The sequence below is a fragment of the Erinaceus europaeus genome, chromosome 20, assembly GCF_950295315.1.
Source record: "Erinaceus europaeus chromosome 20, mEriEur2.1, whole genome shotgun sequence".
NCBI classification, from domain to species: Eukaryota; Metazoa; Chordata; class Mammalia; order Eulipotyphla; family Erinaceidae; genus Erinaceus; species Erinaceus europaeus.
The window spans coordinates 50,470,973-50,497,209 of NC_080181.1; the positions used below are offsets into that span (position 1 = coordinate 50,470,973).

Below are 26,237 nucleotides of genomic sequence, written 5' to 3' on the forward strand. Positions count from 1 at the left end.
AATTATGAATCCACCATTTCCAGAGGTCTCTTTTTTGTTTGTTTCTTATCTTTTAGTCGTTAGGACAGGAATTAAGAGGGGAAGGGGGTGCTCAAGCCCAGCATAATAACATCAACCAGGTGTACCACCACCTGATCCATTCTTAGCATTTCTATTCTCCAGCTTGTTATTGTAATAATATGCTATATAGTAATGTAAGATACAAAATATGCATCTTACAATATCAGTAAAGATTCTAATCAAGAGTATGCTACTAGTACCTAGCTTTGGGCTAAGTCAAAAGTGACCCACAGCAGGCTGGGAGGTTGCACAGTTGGTAGAGTTGCAGAATTGCAAGCATGAGGTCCCAAGTTTGATCCCCAAGCACATACATGCCAGAGTGATGCTCTGGTTCTCTGTTAATAAACACATGCACAGACGATTTTTCATATCAGTGATGTTCAAGGACCAACTGCACTTGGTAGGTTGAGACTGGTACAAAAGCCAGGTATACTTTGGAGACTTATAGATTCATAGGTGGAGGAATTAAGTTGGCATGTGGGAATCCAATTCTGTGAAAAAATAAACTTCAGGGCCTGGAAGATAGCACAGCAATTTATGCAACAGACTCTCATGTCAAAGACTTGGAAGTTTCATGTTCAACCACCAACACCTCCAATCCACTGGTCAAAAAGAAAAGGCATTGAACCAGGTAGTAAAGCATCCAGTAAAATGAACACAATTTTGAGCATAAAGACACTAGAAGTAGGAAAGCTTCATGAGTAGTGGAGTAGTGCTGTAGTTGTTGCTTTCTTGCTTTATTTCTCTCTGTTCTTATCAGAAAAAGAAAGAAACAAATGGTCACTGAGAATGATGGTATGATAATACAGACACCAAACTCCTGATGGCAAAATAAAAAGTGAGAGGGAGTGAGTAAGGGGGAGGTGGCTCACTTGGGTTGAATATACAGTTTATTATGCAGGACCCAGATCTGAGTCCTTGGTCACCACATGGAACAGCATGCAAAGGGGACACTTTATGAGTGGTGGAGTGGTGTTGTGGTGCTGTGGTGTCTTTCTTTCACTCTCTTCCTGCCTCTCTCTCACACACACTTTTTTTCAACCTCTATCTAAAAAAGAAATAAGGGGAAAAAGCAGGAGCAACAAGATCATGTAAGCTGGAAGACCTAACAAAGAAACCGTAGAGGCAAAATAACTAAAAATTAAAAAAATGAAGCTCGTTTTTTAGTTCCTCCCTGTATTTTCTCTTTGAGTCAATGCTTTTACTCTACCCTGAATGTGTACCTATGATAGCACACTGGCTTCAATGCAACTGTTAGAAAAGCAAGAAAGTGTGAAAGCGGACGAGAAAGTGTCAGCTTTACATACTTGGTACATTTTGAGAATACATGAATCATATTTTTGGTGCTCTTTGATGTGCAAAAGTCTAATTCAATAAAGCAAGCTCAAAGTGTGTAACCTCTAACAAATGAGATTTAACCCCTCATTTTTACCTACTGGTTTGTTTTCAGCCCTTTATCATACATTCCCACCCCGCCATGCCCCTGCAAAATGAAAATGGTTAGAAGAGACAGAAGTCAAAACTGGACCCAAAGCATAACCACACCACAATTTCATTCTCTTTTTGCTGGGTTGGGCAGAGGGATCCAGAATCAGAATTGTCAGGGTGGGATGAATGGCTCTCTAATGTCCATATGACGTGAACGCATTGCCTGCCTCTGCGGCACGCTAGCACTTACAAAGCAGTGCACACAAAATTAATTGGGGGCATAAGGAAAGACGCTCTTCTAACAAATGCTTGAGGAGACCCAGGCCAGGGTCTAATGGGGCTAGAGCTCAGGCCTCTTGACCTACTGGCCCACAACTGAGGTCACTGATCCTACATCTAATTCACTTCATAACCAGGAGCTCCAAGTTATGGCACATCAATAGAGTCTGACATGAGCAGGAGCCTGCATGATGATTTTATTTTTAAAAGAGAAAGAAAAGAACAGCAGATGTGTGGATAAGGATCTGTATTAAACAAAAGATTTCACTCATCTGACTAGAGGCCAGGGCTCCGAGATGCCTGGCCAAGTCTTTTAAGTTACTGCAGTTTTTCGTAGTGGCTGGTATACAAGTCATAGATGAATGATTTGGGGTGGTCTATGACATTAACAGTGGGAAGGATTCTGGGCTAGATTTAGCAGAAAGGTGATCTGTTCAAATTCTATCACCTAGTTCTTTGAATCAATGCAAAGGCTGCAAAATACAACCTTGAAAAAATTACTAGAAATCAAAGACTACTAGGGATTCTTGGTACAAATCCAGTTAGTATCTGATCCCAGAGATGCCTGGTCTGGCCTCTGTTCCCACAAGCCTTCCTGTCCCTAGACCCTGAGCAGAGCTGCCTCCAATAGGCATTTTCTGCTCTTGCTGGACTTTGCTGCACTTGATGAATATTTGATGGGCATGAAGAAAGTACTGGGTTGTACCTGCCTACTCAAGTGCCTAGGTCTCAACTGCCAAAGCTCAGAAAAGGAGTTTGGGCTTTTCTGTTTCTGTGAATGAACGTGGTTTTTGACTTCTACTTCAAAATTTGCCATGGGAAATGCAACAGCCCTTAAAAGGACCTCAAATGCAGCAGAATCTGTATCAAATCAGCAGGAAAACCCACAAGCATCTGCAAAATGGCTTGCTTATTTCAAGCATGTTTTACTTCAAGCATGAGACTTACAGGGGGTGAAAGAGAGCAAGGAGGGAAGGGATCTGCCAGAGTCAAAGGCCATCTTGCCACTTTTACAACAATGGACATGAGAGAACCATGTTCCAGGCTCCATATTCAGGTAGATGAAGCTCCATTCCTGAACCCAAGCTACTTAACTGTTTGTCAGACTGTTAGTAGGTGTCAATGATGCTGCTCCAGAGACACCATCCTGACATCCCATCAGTGCTGGCTCTGGGGAAACCATCTGACAGTTTTAATGAAAGCCCAGGGGTTCCTGCACAGCAGGGCAGGGCCAGACGGTCCAGCAGAGGCACAGGTGGGCTGGAGTGCACCTCCCTCTTTGGAAAAGAGCTTTCAGCTGTCCCAGCTAATGAGGAACAGACTTCCTTCCAGAAACAGAGAACTTCAGTTACGGGTCTCCCAGGAACACACTGCTCCAATTCTCTGAAGATAATTCCATCAAAGCTCATTAAAATGCTGCATTTATTAATGTTCTAGTATGAGCAGTTTCAGGAGATGGAGAAGAAGAAACAAAGACAGTCCCGATTTAAAAGTAACTTATGTACATTGCACTGGTTCACCACCCCCCACCCCCCAAAAAAAAAGATTTTTGAAATACAGACTTTCAATATAAGTTAATTCATTAATGTCTTTACTTGGGATAAAAATGACCTTCCATAATTAGTAAAGTGCCCAAGGGTTCCTTAATGGCATGGAGGGAATAGTAGCAGGCAGACGCAGACTGACATATAAATGTTTGGGGTCTGCACTTTTGCTCTATGCCACCCCTTATCCTTACAAGTAAAACCTATAGACACCATCTTGACAGACTTCTATCACCCATTGTCCAGTGCCATACCGGTGTTTTGCCACCTTGAATTTGACAGCCTTCACTATTTCTTTTCTTTTTTAAATGTCTTTATTGGAGGATTAATGTTCTGCAGTTGGCAGTAAATACGATAGTTTCTACATGCATAACATTTCCCAGTTTTCCACATAACAATACAACCCCCACTAGGTCCTCTCCCATCATGTTAGCCTTCACTTAAGGCCACTTTAAAATTATTTTTTTTCCTTTGCCACCAGGGTTATCATGGTGCCTGCACAATGAATCCACTGCTCCTAGTGGCTTTCCCCTGCCCCTTTTATTTTATAGGACAGAGAGAAATTGAGAAATGGGGATAGGAGGAGGGCTAGAGAGGGGAGAGAGACACCTGCAGACCTGCTTTACCACAGCTTTCCCCACAGGTGTGAAGTAGAGATTTGAATCTGGGTCCTTGGACACAGTAACAAGTGTGCCACTGCCCAGTCCAAAATGAATTTCAGTTTTTTGAAAGGCTAACAGAGGCTGCTCATTTAGATAATTTTTACCTTGACATCAGTTACTAAAATTGAACAGTAAGTGGCCAATGTAACTTAAAGGTTGTATCATCTGATACTCATTGATGGGAGCCGGGAGGTAGCACAGTGGGTTAAGTGCATGTGGCGCAAAGCACAACGACTGGCATAAGGATCCCAGTTCGAGCCCCTGGCTCTCCACCTGTAAAGAGGGTCCCTTCACAAGTGATGAAGCAGATCTGCAGGTGTCCATCTTTCTCTCCCCCTTCTGTCTTCCCCTCTCTCCATTTCTCTCTGTCCTATCTAACAACAGTGACATCAATAATAACAACTATAAGAACCATTAAAAAACAACAAGGGTAACAAAGGGGAAAATAAATAAATAAATATATTTTTAAAATACTTACTGATTCATCATTTAGAATAGACCTGAGGTCAGCAGGGGTAAAACCAAGATTAACACATTATCTTTTGTTGCTATATGTTTTCTTTTTAAAATATTTATTTTTGGATAGGGATAGAGACTGAGAGAAGAAGGGAGGAGAGAAAGACACCAGCAGACTGGTTTCATTATTTGTGAAGCTTCTGCAGGTAGGGACCAGAAGCTTCAACTCTGTAATGTGTATAATTTAGCAGGTGTGCCACCACCTGGATCCTTGTTATAAATGTCTTCTGTACCATGATATATAGGGATTAAAGTAAGAGGCCATTTCCATAAAAATAAAGAGCAAGGGCTGAAGAACACCCACTACAGTATTCACTTTGTCATTCTCAGGAACCCAGGTTCAAGACCTTGGTAGGTACCACATGGGAACACCACATGGCTCCAGGAGTTGTGTTATGGTGTCTCTCATGGAGTTGTGTTGTGGCATCTCCCTTTCTCTATCTGAAATTAAGAGGAGAAAAAGAGTACTGATTGGAGTTGAACTGTAGAAGCATGAAGCTTGGGTGCCCAAAATAGAAAAGTAAAATAAAGGGCAAAAATGGAAACTAATTTTCATCTTCAATAAGTAAATCATTGAAGACTGACTTAAGGTACACAGGTCATTTGGAAAGAACTCCTGTATTTGAATGAATGGAGAAGTTCATCATCTTCATGGGGGGGGGGGGGTCCAAGCCTAAGTGTGGAACAGATCAAGGGCTCCTCCTAATGGCATTGCCAAAGAACTGGCAAGCTCTGAATTGCCAACCCAGGGATGCAGTGTGCCCTCTCCTGGCAAAGTAAGCAGCATAGAGAAGACAGAAAGAAGAGGCCTCACTCATTATGGTTAAATTTGAACTGAAGAAGGTACACAGTATTTATTGAATATCACTAGATTTGCCTCCAACTGACTTTTCTTAAATCTAGGTAAATTTGAATAGCAGTTTTGGACGTTATACTGGACTTGGGAGTTCTACAAATAAACACATCTTTATTAGTCTGGATCAGGAACTGTGATGGCCCAAAACATGCTGATTAATCAAGCAATGATACTTCACAACAACCGACATTTTCTCGTGTTGGAAACACATTTCCTTCTCCATCCCTTTGATAGATTTTGAGGTATTTTTGTTGTTGTTGTTTTTAATTACTGGAGAGGATTAATGGTTTACGGTATATACTTTTTGCTGTATAATTTCTCAGTTTTATGCAAAACACTCACCCCACATTCCGCTGTCATTTTAATCTTACATTTGAATTAATTTTGAACACTGAAAAGAGAAAGGAACCCTATGAAATTTTGACTCCAAGCAAGTTGAGAGGATCCAGATATATTGGGAAACTTATTATATTTGATGAATGTATATTAAATGACATCAAATGTCAGAAAGTTGCATGGATAGAAGAAATCCCTGGAAGACAAGTAGTCCAAGTTCCAAGTAAAGAAGTCACTGTTTTATCGCTTCACTGTCATTGACTTTAGTCATGCCTTTGTTTCTCATCACAGGTTACAGGTTATTAGAATGATGGAAACACACACTGATCAAGACCTCTACTATATTATGTCATGACGTTTGCTTACTCATCCTGCACTAACATGGGGCTATCTTATCCTTTTGCTACTGCTGGAATGACGACACAAAGAAAACATCCTGAAATTTGTAGTTCCCCTATTTTATGCCAGACTCAGTAATGGTGACAGGGCAGTAGGAGACTAAAGCATAACCAGTCTTGTCACTCGAGGATTCCTTAGAAGAAAAAGTCTTATTTTAAGGAAGAAAATTAATAAAGAGAAAACATTATTATCAAGAAAAAAGACATACGGAAGCTGTATGGTGATGCTAAAAATGAAAGGTTAGAGACAAGCTGTTGAATTTTGGCTTGTGCTCTATGCAAATTGATCACAATGGTTTCAGTGCTGACATAGTGACTGAATCTTTACCTGCTACAATACCAGTAGGTTCCCCACTACAGTCGATCAATTACTGGGCTGTCGGGAAAGTTACGATTTATTTTTTCTATGTAAAAATGCATTGCGATTTTTCTGACACTCCAACATCATGAGTCTATTGAGAACAATCCTCTGTACTTGTGCTGATCATAGGACGCATCTCATTGTATGATCTTTCAACAGGTATGTAATCAATAGACATGTTTAGCTAGTGGCAAGGATCTGTTTCAATTCAGAAGAGTGTTCGCTGTACCATAAATCACACATAGACAGCCAAACACCAAGTCACTGAATCAAAAGACACAGCATGACTTCACTGCTAACTTTTGCTTTCTGTTATGGGCATCCTACAGTCCTTTCGCTTTCCTGTGATCCCAAACTACCTTCTGGATATCTTTAATGCAAAGAGATAAATGAAATATCTATAATATTTTCCCTAAAATATACTCTTACAAAGAAAGACTTAGGCTTATCATTAGTCCTTGTTAAACCCTCTCGCACACCCAGGTCTCCGGTTGCTAGTATTTACTTTCTTCTCATAGTTAAAGTGTTCTGGAAGATGCATTAACCTGATACAAATTCCATACATAGTCTTTGGGGGACCTTTATGGAGGTTACCTGGAAGAATGAGCAACATGAATCAGTTTTTAAAGAAGCATTTCCACACATTAACTGTAACAGCAAACAAGCCTCAAAACCATGTAATGCACTGCAAGTAACTGCTGGAGATTATAAAATACACAGAGAGAAGTTTCTTAAATATAGTTAAAAGATGCAGTGAATTATTGGAACTTGGCACAACACTTTCAAAAACAGTCACATATTCATTCAAAAAGCGCTATCGGTATTCAGATGGAAGTAAAGTAATTTGCTCTGGAAATAAGTAGCTACCCCTAATTATGGATGGCAAAGCCACTAGTACCAAAGGCACATGTGGAATGTTTGCATTAAATGTTGCTGAATGCTCTAATTTTTTTAAGGAAAATTTCTAGATTAATATGAGGCTTTAAGTATCCGATACTGTAATTTAAAATATATTTTACATACTATAATATAATTATGTAAACTATGATTAATATTTAAACATTTATTTAATAATATTTATTATTTAATATTATTTATTATTTAACAATATTTAGTAGTCCATCTACAATCATGGTAATATATCTTTAAGTACTGCCGCTAATCCCACTTGGTGATCTTTTCACTAAGAATTATTTTAAAATCAAAATAACTGTTCAAGCAGTGATTTAATTTTTTAGGAAGAGTGAAAAAAACTTTTAAAAAGTATATTATATATTTTCCATCATTTTTGTTATATAGCATGCTTACATTAAGCTGTTTCCCCCAAAGTTTGAGGTTCCTCAAACTTAGCAGCAGAAGTTCAAGAACTTACAAATAGAGTGTAATTGTTTCTGTGTAGTATGAAGAAGAGATCACATTTTTAATATATGACATGAAAAAAATCAATAGATCTGATCTATTCTTTGAATCCATCATTTAGGTGAATAAACTGTCAATCAGTACAGGGGGATCAAACAGTGGCTGGAAGGTTTCTATCCAATCAGGCATCAGGATGTCTTGATTAATCTCCTCAGAGTTGAATACTATTCTACACAAAGCATGGCTGTGTTACCCTCTGTCTACAAAGTTTAAAGTAGTAAAGAACCGAAAGAAATGAAAAATTGGTCCCAAATGCCAACTAGACATATATACAGACACCTCCACTTCTGGAAGACTGTTTTTTAAGATAGAGGGCAAGGAACAGAGAGGAAGAGAAAGACAGAGAGTTAGGAAGACACCATAGCACTGCTCCACTCCTTCCCCTGTGCAAGTACTCTTGTGGTGATGAGGACTAGAACCTGGGTCTTTGCTAACAGTAAAATGTGAGCTATACTAGGTGAGTCATCTCCCAGCCACTCAGGTGGATTTTAATGTTCAGAACTGGCTACAGAAGAAGGGCAAACGCTAGAAGAAGAAGAAGGAACAAAGTCCTGTATACTACGAATACTAAAACACTATATTCACAGAATGCTGTAAGAAAGCAAAGGTAAGAGGTTGAATCTATTTTTTGGGAAACTATCAAAACTTCTGTAAAAAATAAATTGAACAGAGGATGGGTTGTGGCACAACTGGTTAAGCACATGTTACAATGCACAAAGACCCAGGTTTGAGCTCCCTGTCAATACCTGCAGGGGGAAGGCTTTGCAAGTGGTGAAGCAGTGCTGCGGGTGTCTGTCTTTCTTCCTATATTCCCCTTCCCTCTCAACTTCTGACAGTGTCTATCCAATAAATAAATAAAGATAATAAAAAATAAAATAAAAAATAAATTTAACAAAAAGAACTATTATGACAATACTCCAGAAATAGCTCTTAAAATTCACTTGTGCATGTTATCAACGTTATCTAATTTTAGTAAAACATCTGAAAAACTCATTGAAAACATCATTAACTGAAAAAATTGCTTACTGGCAACTCTGTTCTTTCATTGCTCTACTTGAAATCACGTTTGCTGTAGACATTACTGGATTTGTGAATATGCTTTTCTTTACTGTGTGATTATTTCAAAGCAGGAAATAGGTAAAAATGAATTGAAAATAAAAACTGTTTTATACCTGAGAAATCTGCTGCTAAGAGATCTGCTGCCTTTAAAACCTTCACTTGTAAAATGCCGACATCTTTCATATCTTGCAGGGAGTTCTGTAAGCACTGAGGGAGGAGAGAGCAGATGACAAATGAAAACAGCTTTCTAGTAGAGGATTTAACGCTGAGGTTTATTATTAAGTACATTCTCAATTTACTGTCACCTTTCTTTTTTTTATTTGTGACTTAATATTGATTTTCAAAATTATGGGATAACAGGGGTATAATTAATTCTACATCATTCCCACCACCAGAGTTGTGGATCCCCACTCCCTCAATGGAAACTGCAGTAGTTCTCCCAAGGTCACAGATGTGAGTTAACTATTATTTCTCTAAGTATCTGTCTATATTTATATATATTTGCCCATTTTTTCCTATGGTGCTCCATTCTCTTCTAAATCACACCTATACTACTCCCAAATGTCCTTCTGTTTTTCCTCTTCTCTCCCTATGTCCTCAATAGCTGGAGTTCAGAGCCCTCTGGTAATTTTCCCCTAACATTTCTCCCCTCCTGGTAGTCAGGACTAAAATTATTTTGGGGGCTCAGAAGGTGAGAGTTCTGGTTTCTGTAATTGCTTCTCTGCTGATTGTGGGTGTTTGCAAGTCTATCCACACACACACACACACCCCAACAAGTTTCTACCTTTCGCTAGTGGGATTGGGCTCTGGGGAGGTGAAGTTCCTGGACACACTGGTGAGATCATCTGCCCAGAAATGTTAGGATGGAATCATAGTTGCATTGGCACTCTGGTGGCTGAAAGGCTGTAAGATTCCATCCTCCAAAGGGAGGCTAGACAACATACTCTGTGCTGTACCTGAGGAAGATGAGTCCTGATATTGGGACAGTGTGGAATGTTCCTACTTATGACCACAGAATGTGAGCTCAGATCTACAGGGATGCAGAGGTCATATAGGCTCCTAAGCTAATTATGGGCCCCAGACCACAACAAATCAATGGGGTTTACAGTCAACAATTATTTATACATCTCTCCCAGTTTGGGAGCTACTCTCTTCCCTGATCCAGCTTTCTGATCCTTTTTCCAGCCATGACATCATCTCCCCAGACAATAACTTGGATCCATCTGCATTTCAGATTTTAGGATCAGGAGGAAAAAAAAAAAAAAGAAAAAAAAAACTAGTATAGCCACAGGCCCTTTGGAATTTAACTAAAATATGCCTACTAGCTATCTACAAAATGGAGACACCCCACCCCCAACTCTTCATCTGCACTATTCCAGCCTTAGGTTCATGATTAGTCAAAAATTTGTTTGGCTTTATATGTTAACTCTCTTTTCAGCCACCAGGTTCCAGATGCTAGCATGATGCTGACCAGACATCCCTGGACAGACAACCCCACCAATGTGTCCTGGATCTCCAATTCCCCAGAACCCAGCCCCACTAAAGAAAGAGAGGGGCAGGCTGAGAGTACGGATCAACCTGCCAACACCCTTGTTCAGTAGGGAAGCAATTACAGAAGCCAGACCTTTTACCTTCTGCATCCTACAATGACCTTGGGTCAATACTCCCAAAGGAATAAAGAATAGGAAAACTATCCGGGGAGGGGGTGGGATACGGAGTTCTGGTGGTGGGAATTGTGTGGATTTGTACCCCTCTTATCCTATGGTTTTGTCAGTGTTTCCTTTTCATAAATAAAATTAAAAAAAAAAAAAAGAAAGCCTTTCTCATATAGTTCTTATGGTACATCCTATTCTCAGGACAGCACAGCTTAGGATTTCCAGTAACCAGATTAAAAGTGAGAATTAATTAACTACCACTTCCAAATAAACAATTTACATAGCACATACAATCTACTTATCTACTTTTAATATCGCCCCCCTGGTGATAGCATAGATATCCCACAATAAAAATGTCTGTGGAATTACATTCCTTCTCTCCCCCCTTCTTTCCCTTTTATGAAACTTTAAATAACCTCAATAGGAAGCATTATTTTGTCTGTTACTGAAGACATCATGGGTGGTGGAAGACTAAATGGGAACCTTTCACATGGTTTCCCCTCTGGAAAGAGTAAGGATGGAAATAAGCGTAAATTTTCTGATTCATACATGTAGTCAGCAAATTAAGTGCGAGATTAAGCATCTGTATGTTTACTTCAAGTTTAAATTTACACTAGTCAAAAGCTTGACTCTTATCTAGAAGATCCTCAAGCATATGTAACAATATTTAACAATGTTCATATGCTTAGCTTCCTTATGAACCTCCATGAAAGAGAAAAAGCTAAAATATTTTTTTGCACACCTCCAAAAAGCATCTGCTAGGGAAGACGCTGCTCTCAAACGCCAGGATCTAGTGTGCCCATCATTATCGGAGAACTAAAACTCTATCCTGCATCATCAAACATCAGACATTCGTGGAAGGAGAGTAAAGTCCTGTAATTTTGGCATTTCAGGAAAGAATAACAGCTAAGATTTTTGGCTAATCAATTATGCGCTACATCAAAGAACTGTTGAAAGTTGTGTTTGTTCTTTACTTTCAACCTAAAAGAAAGAGAAACCTAGGTGTTTTGTTTTGTCTTTGCTGGGGAGTCTCACCATTCCAAGTCAACCTTTTTCATATAGAGACAGAAAAAAAATGCAAAGAGTTAAAGATATCAGAGCACCAAAACTTCCTCCACTGTGGTTGGGACCAGACTGGAACCTGGGTCATGCACTATCCTGGTGAGCTATCTAGCGAGTCCCAAATCTAGCTTTTAAGTTAAAAATGAACCATTCTAAATCCAGCACTCTAACAATTGAGAGGTGAAACAGTCTTTTAAGATTATCTATTTGGGGGTTGGACAGTAGCACAATGGGTTAAGCACACATGGCGCGAAGTGCAAGGACCAGAGTAAGGATCCCAGTTCCAGCCCTAGGACCCCCACCTGCAGGGGAATCACTTCACCTGTGGTGAAGCAGGTCTGCAGGTGTCTGTCTTTTTCTCTCCCTCTCTGTCTTCCCCTCCTCTCTCTACTTCTCTCTGTCCTACCCAACAATGACGACATCAATAATAACTACAACAATGAAACAACAAGGGCAGCAAAAGGGGGAAAATGATCAAAAAGACAATCTATTATTGGAAGCTAGAAAAATTAAATACAAGGATCTGGAACTTGTGTAACAGCACTCTTATCTTTCTAACATGTCAATCAGCTCTCTAGCTGGAAAAGAAATTGATAATTCTATTTTGGCTACAGTTCCTACAGAGAAACTATGAGGACTCCTCAAATCCTAAGTCATTATGCAAAGAAGCCATTATGATCGTATCAAATGTCACCATATAGATGAGTGACACTCTTCATAAACTTTGCAAATTTTGGAATGATCCCCTGACAAAGTTTTGGGGAAAATTTTTGTTCTTCACTGTCAAATATTCCATAGCTTACATAAAGTTACAAATGAAAAAATTTTTAACAAATTTTGTTTAAAACTCCTTTAGAGTATGCCAACAGATTGCTCAGAGCAGTAGGTGGGTGCCTAGTACACTTCCCCAGACAGGGAGAATTACTGCTGCACAGCCAGGGATTCTAGAGGTGCTGAAATTTATGCTGAGAATAATATTCCCATTAAAGAGGAACTTACCTTTAGCCCTTTTTATGCCACTTTCATGTGTGGCAATAAAATGAACTTAACAATTTACAAAGATAGGGAAAACACAAAATAAAAACCAGAGCAACTGGAAAACCAGAGCACCAACAATGAATAACGATAATAAAAGCAACTGCTGAGTGGATTTTCAAAGACATTGTGACTATTTGGCAAAAATATCACACATCGCTATTATTATCATCCAGGGTATTACACAGCAAGGCTTTCATGCTCCTCTAGAGCTTTCCTATACTAGCACACACCTTTTTTCACTTTATCCTAAAAGGTTCTGGAAAAGTCTCTATGATATTACAAACATTAATGGCTGGGTTCTCTAGAGCTCGATTTTGTTAACTTACATTAAAACTCCTATTTACATTTGCAGGCACTATCAATCATAACTTGCCCTCTTCAGGATTTCGATTTTCTCCATAATTTTCCTGAAAAGTAAAAATTCCAAATACCTCTTTTGGTTCTTTAAAATAGCAAAGCACAGGAGGTCGGGCGGTGGCGCAGTGGGTTAAGCGCATGTGGCGCAAAGCGCAGGGACCGGCGTAAGGATCCCGGTTCGAGCCCCCGGCTCCCCACCTGCAGGGGAGTCGCTTCACAGGCAGTGAAGCAGGTCTGCAGGTGTCTATCTTTCTCTCCCCTTCTCTGTCTTCCCCTCCTCTCTCCATTTCTCTCTGTCCTATCCAACAACGAACTGCGTCAACAAGGGCAATAATAATAGCCACAACGAAGCTACAACAAGGGCAACAAAAGGGGGAAAAAAATGGCCTCCAGGAGCAGTGGATTCATGGTGCAGGCACCGAGCCCAGCAATAACCCTGGAGGAGGAAAAAAAAAAAATAGCAAAGCACACTGGAATTAACTTTCTCCTCCTCAGGAGTACATTACTCTCTAGGGATGATGTTTGTTTTATGAGACATACCATTAAAGTTTGGACAAAGCTCTCTTTCTATGCTGTTTTTTCAGTTCACAGACTGTGTTTCCACTAAGAAGTGGTGGTGGCAGGAGTGGGTGGGTGGTGTGCAGTGGGAGTAGTTTGACAAGGCGAGGTACTCACATAGCGCTGGGTGATCTGCTTTCTTTCGCTGGGGTCTGCCAAGGGGCACACGCACAGATCAGAGACAGAGACCCCTGTGCAGGGTGTGAGTATGATCAGCATCAGCAGGGAACCCTGGCAGCTCTCCAGAGGCAGCTCCAAGCAGTTGGCTTGTTTGAGTGGAAGTGCGGAGATATCCACTTTACACCTAGAAAAGAAGACAGAAGAAAGTGAAGTCACTGCCACTCTGGATCTTACAAAACCACTTGATTTTATTTCACCATCCCAAGAAACTCCCGCTCTCTCGGGACACAGATGTATGGAGCCACTAAAGATTGCAGGGACTCCGTGATTCATAGTACACTCAATCCTAACATTACACAACCCAAGGGTTCTTGGGAGCTGACACACTTTAAAAGGACTTGAATCAAACCAAACTCCTGGAATAATACTGTTTTCTTTTTTAAAAAATTATTAGTACCTTTATTTATTGGCTAGAGACAGCCAGAAATCAAGACGGTAGGGGGAGACAGAGAGTAAGAATAAAAATCAGACACCTGCTGCACTGCTTTACCACTCAAAAAGCCTTCCTTCTGCAGGTGGGAACTGGGGGATTGAACTTGGGTCCTTGCTAATTGTATCATGTGTACTCAACCAGATGCGCCACCACCTAGCCCCCTAGTACTGTTTTCCTTCAAAAAGATTTTTTTCTTATCAACATCACAATGAGACAACATAAACAAAGGTTTGAGCATTGGCTGCACTCACCCCCAGTCTAACTAACCCTAAAATTAAGGAGAGGTGAAGAAAACCAAGAAAGCAACATCAAAAATCATAACAAGTGAAAAAACAAATAGCTTGTTCTTTGTCAAATAGGACTGGAGAAAGACTGAGATCAAGAATGAGAAAAGAAAAAAAATTTTTTTCCCCTCCAGGATTATTGCTGGGCTCGGTGCCTGCACCATGAATCCACCTCTCCTGGAGGCCATTTTTACCCCTTTCGTTGCCCTTCTTGTTGTAGCCTCATTGTGGTTATTATTATTGCCATTGTTGATGTCGTTGTTGTTGGATAGGACAGAGAAATAGAGAGAGGAGGGGAAGACAGAGAGGGGGAGAGAAAGATAGACACCTGCAGACCTGCTTCACCGCCTGTGAAGCAACTCCCCTGCAGGTGGGGAGCCAGGGGCTCGAACCGGGATCCTTACGCCCGTCCTTGCGCTCTGCGCCACATGCGCTTAGCTTAACCCACTGCGCTACCCACCGACCCCCAAATTTTTTTTAAGAGTCAGAATGACTATTCTGTGGCCTAGCCGCTCTAATATCTTTATCAGCAAAGGGAAAAAAAAACATTTTAAAAAGTAGTTTAAAAAAACATTTTAAAGAGAGAGAGGATAAATGCAACTGGGGAAGGGGAGGGTTAATGGAGAAACCACCTTCTCTAGATAAATGCCAACTGGAAAGGCTTTTTAAAGAAGAAGTTTGTGGGGGCGTTTTCCTAATAGGCACTGTTCCCTGCATTTCCTCAGGTGGGTTCTTTCACACAAATGGAGCATGAAGTGCTGGTGATTGATCCCATTTCAGCAGCACTGCCAGTAAAGACTGGACCCAGATGCTATAAATTGCATGTTTTCCACCTCTTAACAGTCAATGTTCTGGAGATGTGGGAAACCTCAAACACATTTAGATACAAAAACAAGCAGGAAAAGAGAGGCAGAGGTGCTAAACCACTTAGTAACTTTAACTCTGGTTTCCCTGGACCACACCTGCTTTGTTTAGACAAAGGGGGGGGGTGAAGTAGACAAAGTCAAGAAGAGGTATGAAGGTGTAGGGCCTGTTGCCCTCTCCCCCCATGGGAGTTGTTACTTATATCCTGGGTGGGTACAGAGCACAGAGGTAGAGCACAGACCTAGCAAGCTGGAGGTCCTGAGTTACATCTTTAGCATCCCCTATGCTAAAGCCTTGCCCTGTTTCTTTCTCTCACTAGCTGGTATGTAATGACTGCCCAGCAGAGCAGCACTGCTGCTATGGTCTTAGCCAGCCTGAACACACCTATCTGCTATTTTTCATCTCATTTGCCTCCTGCAGTTATTGAATGAGGTTAAAGTCCCAGTCTTTATTTGTGAGATAAGGCTGGGACTTTACCATAATTTTCAACAGACTGAGTATGTCTGCCACTACTTAGAAGTAAGTCAACTTGCCTACTAGTATAGTAAAACAGTGCCAATTTTGAACCATTCTAATTGACTAAATTTGAAGGAACCCTTGTAATTCCTTCCCAATAACAAAGAAAAACATCAATGATTAAAGTCCAGAGCAGTCTTTACTACAGAATATGATACATGTTTTTTTTAAAAAAAAATAAAAGGATTATGGTATTTACTGAAATTGTATCAAAACAATAAAATACCTAAGGCTTGTACCTATCAGAGTAAATATATAAGGGAATTTATTTCCTAATTACCAAAAGTGACTTCGGTTATGAGAAGAGAAAGCTATTTGAATTTCTACATGTCATAAACTCAACAAATAATGCGCCAGAGACACATTACAAATAAAGCAAAGAAATAAACATCCTGTTTTTATTTGCTTTATCTTAGAGAGACGTAGACAGAGACAGACATCAGAACATTATGCTCTCTGTCCCACCCTTAAATGTCTTTTTAAAAGATCTTTACCAAGAAGGAAGGTGAAGAGGGCAGGACTTCAACAACAATGGAAACAAGATGGTCTCCATGAGCAGTGGATTTGTAGTGCTGGCACTGAGCCCCAGTGATAACCCTGGAGGCAAAAGTGGGGAAAGAGAGAAACAGGCTGGGAGTATGGATTGACCTGACAACTCCCATGTTCATCAGGGAAGCATTTACAAAAGCCAGACCTTCCTCCTTCTGCACCCCATAATGACCTTGGGTCTATACTCCTATAGGGATAAAAAATAGGAAAGCTATGGGGGGATGGCATATGGAGTTCTGGTGGTGGGACTTGTGTGGAGATGTACCCCTCGTATCTTATGGTTTTGTCAGTGTTTCCTTTTTAAAATTATTTTTTTTAAGTAGGACTTACATTACTGGGGTCCTAGGTTCCAGCCGCTGTAATACATGTGACAGTGCATTGCTCTAGTATAACTTTTTTTTAACTAATCCTCTGTGATTTAAATAGAAACATTTTTCCATAGCAATAAATGACATTTTAAAGATAAAGTTTACTATTGCAAAAATAAAAGTTATCAAATATATTCTTATTTAGTAAATAACAAACCGTGGAATGGATTTTTCTTAGAAAAGAGGAACAGTCAAATGGTTTAATTCTTCCATTTCTACAAAACTGAGAACCTGAAAAATTCTTTTTTTTTAAACTTATTTTTTTTAATATTTATTTTATTTATTTATTCCTTTTTGTTGCCCTTGTTGTTTTTTTATTGTTGTAGTTATTATTGTTGTTGTCGTTGTTGGATAGGACAGAGAGAAATGGAGAGAGGAGGGCAAGACAGAGAGGAGGAGAGAAAGATAGACACCTGCAGACCTGCTTCACCACCTGTGGAGCGACTCCCTTGCAGGTGGGGAGCCGGGGTTCGAACCGGGATCCTTACGCCGGTCCTTGTGCTTTGCGCCACCTGTGCTTAACCCGCTGCGCTACAGCCCGACTCCCAACCTGAAAAGTTCTTAAAGGATATTGCAATGGCACAGCTGCTTAGCATTATTACACACTGTTAAGTACATCTTCTTTTACTCTTCTTCTTAATGGAAAAATGAACCCTTCCAAAGTATAAGAATTTTCTCCAGTGGTCACTGTAATTAGTACAAATTAGCAATGACCTACTTATGACTCATCTTTTGCAAAGCATTGTAATAGTGACTTATTTTTGTCCTCTGACATTTACCTTTTGTTGTGTGTGGCAGGTATTTTTTTGTTTGTTTCTGTCTTATTAATAACCAGGAGGTAAGCAGTTCTGAGAGTAAACAATGCTTGAGGGTCAAAAATGATATGTAATTAGACAATACGTGGTTTTTTTTTAGCTAATTCAAAATGTTCTAAGAATCATCTAAAAAGAATGTGGGTCAGGTTAGTATAATAACTTTGCTGCTTCTTTTCAGTCACCAGGTTCCAGGTGTCATCAGGATGCAGGCCAGACTTACCTGGATTGAAGACACCACCAATGTGTCCTGGAGCTCAGCTTCCCCAGAGACCCATCCTACTAGGGAAAGAGAGAGGCAGACTGGGAGTATGGACCGACCAGTCAACGCCCATGTTCAGCGAGGAAGCAATTACAGAAGCCAGACCTTCTACCTTCTGCAACCCACAATGACCCTGGGTCCATGCTCCCAGAGGGATAGAGAATGGGAAAGCTATCGGGGGAGGGGGTGGGATATGGAGATTGGGTGGTGGGAATTGTGTGGAGTTGTACCCCTCCTACCCTATGGTTTTGTTAATTAATCCTTTCTTTAATAAAAAAAAAAAAAAGAAAAAAAAATAATAACTTTGCTGCTTCAAGACCCAACTTACTTGAACAGAGAAGTTTATTACTTGAATCAAAAGCTAAATGACAAAATGCAGAGTTCTCTGAAATCACACATTTTCACTTCTGTTTAAATCATGAGATCTATTCAAAATATTCTCTATGATTGTTTAAAGAGGAAAGAACACCTACATAAGAATAACCCAACCTATTATAAGAGACCTAAATAAGAGACCTGGAATTTAAGGAACAACTCAGTGGATGCTATATTCTCGGTTAACCAACGAGTGAATTGAGCCAAAAGCTTATGTTGACCCTCTGAGACAGGTAAAAGAGCAAATGAAATGGACACCTGGGAATCATGCCAATCAAAACTAACATTTGTTCCTTCTCCACATGGGCTATGACTAGACTCTTGGGAAATCTGCCCTATGGTGTGAATTGATGTCTTAAGTCGTAAGAATAGATGGAATATTACCCTTTCTCTCATCTTAACAACTAACTCCCCACCCCGAAGATGGCTTTGTATAAATTCTCTATCTGAACTGCTGCTCTCTATATCTCTCTCATCTGCTTGGCTTTCCCATTTATCTCCATTTTCTGGAACAAAAGAAGCAAGAAATATATTCCACACAAAGGTAGAAACATTCTGAAATACATGTACAAGACATATGGATATAAAATGTCTTGAAAGGAGAATCCAGATTTCTTCTATTTCCCACTGTGTCCGATTCTACACTGAGAAAATAATAAACTGAATTCTCTCTGAAAACTACTGAAGCACGACTGAGTAATTTTTAACATGTCATTTATTGTGAACCATTATGCTATTTCTAAGGCTTTCTTTTTCTGTTTCACTACCTGTCATGAGCAAAATATCTTGTAGGACTCTCTCCTATTTCCTAAGAGAAAGAGATCTAGTTCAGCTTCCTGAGCAAATCAGAACATTAAATATTCCTCTTCCTTTCTCATTCCTCTTACCTCAACCCACCTTTGATTCAATTCTTGAGTCTTAAGGATGCTATGAATTTTTTCACTTATTTTTTCCCTTTCATTTTGTATCCCTTTAAATATTCTTTCCAAACTCCATACATAAACTTTTTATGAGCAATTTTTCTACTCAGTTTTCAGATATGTAATTTTCTTCTCCCTTCCTACATATATGGATTCACACACTAATATATACCAAATTTTATTTTAATCATGAATTCACTGATTATTAAAAACTACACCATCACAAGTAAATGATTAGCATACAACACCTTTATTTATTTATTTAGCCTCCAGGGTTATTACTGGGGCTAGCTAGGTGCCTGCACTATGAATCCACTGCTCCTGTAGTTATCCATTATTGCTGTTGTTGGACAGGACAGAGAGACAGATTGAGAGCAATGGTGAAAACAGAGAGGGGGAGAGAAAGAGCAACACCTGCAGACCCTGCTTTACTGCTTGTGATGCGACCCCCCTGCAGGGGGGGAGCTGGGAGCCTGCTCTGGTCCCTGTGCTTTGCACTATGTGCACTTAACCTGGTGTGCTACCACCCAGCCCCCGACAGCCCATTTTTTTTAATATGAAAGGGCCAAATATTCTCTTACAACTATATATGCAACTCTCCTCTTGTAGCATAAAAACAGTAACAGAAAATGTAAACAAGCAAACAGAGCTGCTTTTCAATAAAACTTTATCTACAAATAACAAGACAGCAGTAGGTGGTAGCAGACCTCAGTGGCTAGAAGCTTATAAGCACTATGGGCAGGAGCCATAGCTAAATTATGTTCACTGAATTCTCAGTACTTCACAGATTGCCTGACATAAAATGTACTCACTGACAAGTAAAAATCAATGAAGAAAAAAAAACTTAAAAACTAGAAACCTAATGAAGCCTAAGGTAAAATAATACTGATGCATTTTTAAATGATTTATGTATTTATTACAAGAGAATGGCAAAGGGAAAGAAGAGGGTACGGGAGAATCAGGACTCTGGTGATGATGTTAGAGATTGACCTTTCCACTTCTGGGGCCTCAGACATTAAAGTTGAGGCTTTAGCAGGCTGAACTAATTCTAAATAAGTTCCCAATCCAATACTAATTCTTAAATCTGTTTTTTTGTTTGTTTGTTTGTTTACCAACTCAATCTTTGGCATCTCTATTTCCACTCTTGCAAAAGGAAGGGAAAGAAGTGTATTTACTCTGGGTCTCACAGACTGAAATGACAAAGGTTCTACTCACAAGGAGGAGGAGGGTGAGGCTGAGAATGAGAAGGTGTAGATGAAGAAGAAAAAGGAGAAGAAATGGGGACTCAATAATTCTTCCCCTCTGCTATGGGCATATATTAAAGCTCTCCCCTTGAGCCCATGGGCAACTAATGTGCTGACATAGCATTGTTACTGACCTCATTCTTGCCTTTCTCCATTAATTCCAGTGTGTTAATGTTTTAATTCAACACATAATTTTACTTTATCAGTCAGCCAAACCTGCTCGTTTTACTTGCCATGATAGCTTTTAACCTCTTTTTCATTACCATAATTCTATGGTTTATATTGCAGACTGGTCAGCTTTTAAGTTGAACGTAAAAGGGCAGAGAAGAACACTTGAGTTTTCCAAGTCGTAAATCTCTGAGGTTAAGATGGGGGTTAGTAGGGAGAAAACAATGAATGTGTCAAGTACAACAAGAAAATCAGATCAAGGACATGGGGTAGTTTATCCAGAGAAATGCCACTGTCCAGCTCTCCCTTTGTCCAAGTCACTAATAAATCCTGGAGGGCATGTCCATTTATTTCTTTTCTTCCTTGGTCCAGGGTTATTGCTGGGTACCACAAATCCACTGCTCCTGGAGGCCATTTTTTTCCCATTTTTGTTGCTATTGTAATTTTTATCGCTGTTGTTGTTAAATAGGAAAGAGAGAGGAGAGGAAGACAGAGAGAAGGAGAAAGAGACACCTGCATACCTGCTTCACCTCTTGTGAAGCAACCCCCCTGCAGGTGGGGGCTGGGAGCTCGAATGCTGGCCCATGTGCTTCACACCATGTGCACTTAATCTGCTGCGCTACTGCCCAACCCTCTGTCCATTACTTTTTTTTTTATATTTATAAAAAAGGAAACATTGACAAAACCATAGGGTAAGAGGGGTACAACTCCACACAATTCCTACCATCAGAACTCCCATATCCCATCCCATCCCTGATGGCTTTCCTATTCTTTATCCCTCTGGGAGTATGGACCCAAGGTCATTGTGGGGTACAGAAAGTGGAAGGTCTGGCTTCTGTAATTTGTTCATTAATTTCTTTTTTTTCGTTCTTTTACTTTTTTGCCTCCACTGTTATTGTTGGGCTCAGTGCCTGCACCAAGAATCCACTGCTCCTGGAGGCTATTTTTTCCCTTTTGTTGCCTTTGTTGTTTATTATTGTTGTTATTATTATTGTTACTGCTGTCGTTTTTGTTGGATAGGGCAGAGAGAAATGGAGAGAGATGGAGAAGACAGAGGGGAAGAGAAAGGCACCTGAAGACCTGCTTCACCACCTGTGAAGTGACTCCCCTGCAGGTGGGGAGCCGGGGGCTTGAACTGGGATCCTTAACACTGCTCCTTGCGTTTTTGTGCCACGTGTGCTTAACCCGGTGCACTACTGCCTGACTCCCTGTCCATTACTTTCTAAGGCTCTGTGAAACTTGAGAATGGCTGGGCAAAAATGGGTGTTTTGGGTTTTTTTTTTACTCCAGAGTCATTGCTGCGGCTCAGTGCCTGCACTATGAATCCACTGCTCCTAGAGGCTATTTTTTTTCCTTTTGTTGCCTTTGTTGTTTATCACTGTTGTCATTATTATTGTTATTGCTGTCACTGTTGTTGGATAAGGCAGAGAGAAATTGAGAGAGATGGGGTTAGACAGAGAGGGTAAGAGAAAGACACCTACAGACCTACTTCACCACCTCTGAGGTGATGCCCTGCCGGTAGGGAACCAGGGAATTCTTACCTGGGTTCTTGTGCTTTGTGCCATGTGCACTTAACTGGCTGAGCTACTGCCCAGCCCCAGGGTGTTTTGTTTTGTTTTTATTTTTGTTTTTTTTTTGTCACCAGGGTTATAGCAGGGGCTAGGTGCAGGCACTATGAATGCACTGCCCCTGGTGGCCATGTTTTTTTTCCCCTATATTATTTGATAGGACATAGACAAATTGAGAGAGGTGGGGGAGAAAGAAAGACACTTGCAGACCTGCTTCAGTGCTCATGAAGCCTCCTCTCTGCAGGTGGAGAGCAGGGGCTCAAACCTGGGTTCTTTGGCATGGTGATATAACTGGGTGCACCACTGCCCAGGCCCCTGTGTTCTCAACTAAGTTTAGACCAATCTCTATTAAAGAATTGACCTTTATACTCTTTCTAAAAAGTTGATTTTTAGAAACACTTCACAAAATCAACTATACTTTAAGAAACTGCTGATTATTTTGAAATAGCACAAGTTTATAATAGGATCTTTTATATTCATATTCATGTTGTTTTGCTTGAAATTTGGAACAGACTGCAGCCAGGGAAATAACTCAATTGGTAGAGGGCAGGGCTCTCATGCCTAAGGCTTTAGGTTTGAGAACCAGCATGACATGAATCTGAGTGCTGCACTGTGTTCTCTTTCTTTCAATGTAAAACCCTATCTCATATGAACTCAATAAAAATAGACCATTTAAAAATGAATAAAGTAAAATATGGAACAGGTTCAACTTAATTTTTTTTCTTCTAAAAGTTTTTCACTGTCCCTGAGCAGACTTAAGAATTGACATTTTTTAATTGGTCAGAAAAAAAAAAATAAAATAAAGTTAGATGGCACCTGTGTTTCATGGAGTTTGAATCTACTCAGCCACTTTGATCTCACTAGCTCTCACTTCTTTAGGAATTGTCTGTGGCCCAGTATAATTTCCAGAAATCTTCACATCTCAGAGGAGATAGGAGGAAGTACCTGGCAGGCTACACCATGCTATAACCATCAGCAAGCAAGTCACACACCAAAGGAAAATGTGATTCCTCTTACATCACTAACTACTACTTAGGATGTTCAAGCCAAGCTCCAAAACCCAGTACTGTTTTTCAAAATATTTTCTTTATTTATTATTGGATAGAGACAGAGAGAAATTGAGAGGGGAAGGAGAGACAGAAAGATACCTGCAGCCCTGTTCACCACTCATGAATCTTTCCCCCTACAGGTGAGGATGAGAAGCTTGAACCTGGGTCCTTGTCCACTGTAATGTGAGTGCTCAACCGCTCAACCAGGTGTGCCACTGCTTGGCCCTACAAAACCCAGTATTGTTCACACTAATCTCCACTCTCAAACCCCTCACATGCCCAGTTTTGTGGGAAAAAAAATCAAAAATTGACTATACATAATATATATATTCTCATATATATAGCTATATTTTATTTGTATAAATCTGCATATACTGTTGGAATCTGTAGTTTAGCTATACATAACAACCTAAAATTAATTATAATGCTAGCATTTGTTATATATATATCATTGATGCTGATGAACATCCTGACCCTGCATGTAGACCAACAAATCCTATATAGAGAAAAAGCCAGACCCTGGAAGCAAATTCTCAAGGAAATTCTCAAGCAAATTCTCAAGGAAAACTGCCTATATAAGCAAGTGTCCCTGGTAAGAATTTCCTGGTTAAGGTCATGTCAAGCTTTGAACCACTAGCTTTAAGGTGTGATGAAATAAAATATGGCAGGCTGAGTGATTATGTGACAGGTAGAGCACAGGGCTTGCATTTGTGAGGTCTAGAGTTTGATCTCCAGTACTATGTATGCCAAACTGATGTTCTGATTCTCTACAAATGAAGGAATGAAAATAAATAAATAAATGTCTTGGCAGAGAGCGATTATTTATCTGTACAGCTTCAGAGTCTCCAAATGTCAAATCATGATTCTCTAGAGTTAGGAAATAACATATCTGAGCCTTTGAATGACAATAAGGAAGATGAAATGTTAAAAAAAAAAAGTGAGAAAAAAGTGAAATAGAGCAAAGTAAGTAAGACACAGATATACCCCATACTCTGTTCTCGGAAGATCTGAGAACTCTAAGTATTTCAGAGCAAGTTCCAGCTCCCGCAGAAGCTCGGCACAGTGTATTGTCACACAGTCAGCCACTAAGAGACACGTTATTTTGTGTTCTTCACGAGAAGATAAAGGAAGAAGATATTTTTAAAAAAATTTTTTAAACTCATGCAGAGAAAATACATAATGACCATGAGGACAGACATATATCTAAGTCACAAACAGGAACTGGCTAAATTAATATATGACTCCCCAATGACAGAGAATAGAAAGGAAGGGACATCTTAAATTATTTTCTGTGTCTATGAAGTGAAGCAACTCCCTTCTCCTTTGGCAAAACACTTCCCACTAAATGCTGGAAACTTAACAACACAATGGTGTGTGCTAAGAAGGGCATTATTCTTTACACCTGCAAAAATATCATGCCAGTCATTCATCAGTGTGGTCTATTTCCCACCCTGCAGATAAAGCTGTGCATTTACATCAATCATCACTGTTCTACTGGGAGCACAAGTTGTGTGATCCTCTCACCACTGATGCTGCTAGGGCAGTAGCAGGTCTCAGTGGTGGCAAGTATCAGAGTTACTGAGAAATGACTCAGGAACAAGGTACTTGTTTAGGTGATGGAGCTTATATTGTAAATGTCAGATATGTACTTAAGGTGAGTGCATACTGGATGAAGAAAAGGCAGTGATGTAGTGGAAATGAATTGACTTTTGGATTGAATTCTGAATCTAAGTTACTCTGAAGTCCTTACAGGGCATCTACAAGTCTCTAACACTTCATTTTTTCATCTATCACACACAAGAATCACCCTCAGAACCTGTAAGGATGTTTGCTGAAGCATCCGAGGTGATGAGGTGGTGTTGGCTTTGGGTAACACCTCTGGGTCAATCAGGTATAGACCCACTGTCACTGGAGTGTAACCTTGTTATACACTGGAAGCTACAATGCTCCAAGTACTTTTTTCTATGTGTGAGTGAGTCCCCCAACTAAGTGAGCAGGGTCCAAAATAAAATAAAATAAAATAAAATAAAAGACAGGGAAGAAAACAAATATGCTCACCACCAATTTCACTTAGATAGCCCCACAAAGTTCACCAACGACACTGGAAAGTTTCTATCATTTAGGAATCTTTGCTTTATATTCTTATTAAGTTAGACAATTCTTCACTAAGTAGCAAAACCAAGGTTGTAGGGTCTACTGGAAACAGACACAAACATTTCTCAGTCTTGGATGACATACTGCTTTACAGAATTCCCTATAGGTGGCATTTCCTTCTGTTTTCATCAGTGCTAAATTGCATCTACCACTTTTAATAAAGACACCCTCCCCAGTTAAGAGTTCAGCTTCCTTATCCTCCCTGGAGTGGGATTATGAAGTTCAGTCTAAACCCAAACAGACAACAGCTATTCTCGGAGCCCAGCCTCATGCAGAAACAAGCCCCATGCACTTGCCCACCATCTAGAAAGCAAAACAAACTCACGTGCCTAGCCGCTCCTCATGTTTTTTACTGTCCTTTCCCCATACTTCAATGTCCAAAATGCCCATCCTGTCAGAGAAGTAGTGAAAGTCAAACTGTTCCCGCCACTGCGGATTTGCACTCTTAACCAGTGTCTAGAAAACATGCAGTTATAGTATTTATTTTCTTAAAATGTCATTTGTTGCTACAGCAGCTACACATGCATTTCATTTCTAACTGCTGGAGGCAAGAGACTAACATTCCTGATTAAGCAAACATTCCTGATGTGGGATGGAAGGGACTTTGTGATTTTAAGACAAAACAACATTATTCTTTCAGCTGACACCCTTATTCAATAATTTGCCCACCAAGATAAAAAAGAAAACCCTGTAAGAAACCATATATATATGTATGTATGTATGTATGTATGTATATGTGTATCTATATGTGTGTGTGTGTATATATATATATATATATATATATATATATATATGGCATACATCAATCCTCACTGACAGTTATCCAGCCTTATGCAAGGTAATACTAACTGGTTGATTAAACTCAAGCTAACATTCTTATTGACATGTCCATTTGATGTTGGT

General features: G+C 39.9%; 1 protein-coding gene across 6 annotated transcripts in view; it reads right to left on the bottom strand.

The window, feature by feature from the left end:
- The window catches only part of MCTP2 (multiple C2 and transmembrane domain containing 2), a 228,140-nt gene that overhangs the window by 96,040 nt on the left and 105,863 nt on the right, over window positions 1-26,237 (bottom strand). For 5 of the 6 annotated variants that reach the window (XR_009546603.1, XM_060179344.1, XM_007518040.3 and 2 more), the window contains 3 exons: window positions 25,660-25,790; window positions 13,706-13,892; window positions 9,032-9,125 (listed from right to left, as the gene is read on the bottom strand). Coding sequence is in view for 5 of the 6 variants with exons in the window: in XM_060179344.1 (XP_060035327.1) it covers window positions 9,032-9,125; window positions 13,706-13,892; window positions 25,660-25,790 (412 nt within the window). In the remaining variant the exon portion in view is untranslated. The remainder of the gene's footprint in view (window positions 1-9,031; window positions 9,126-13,705; window positions 13,893-25,659; window positions 25,791-26,237) is intronic. The other variant, XM_060179346.1, reaches the window with a different exon arrangement.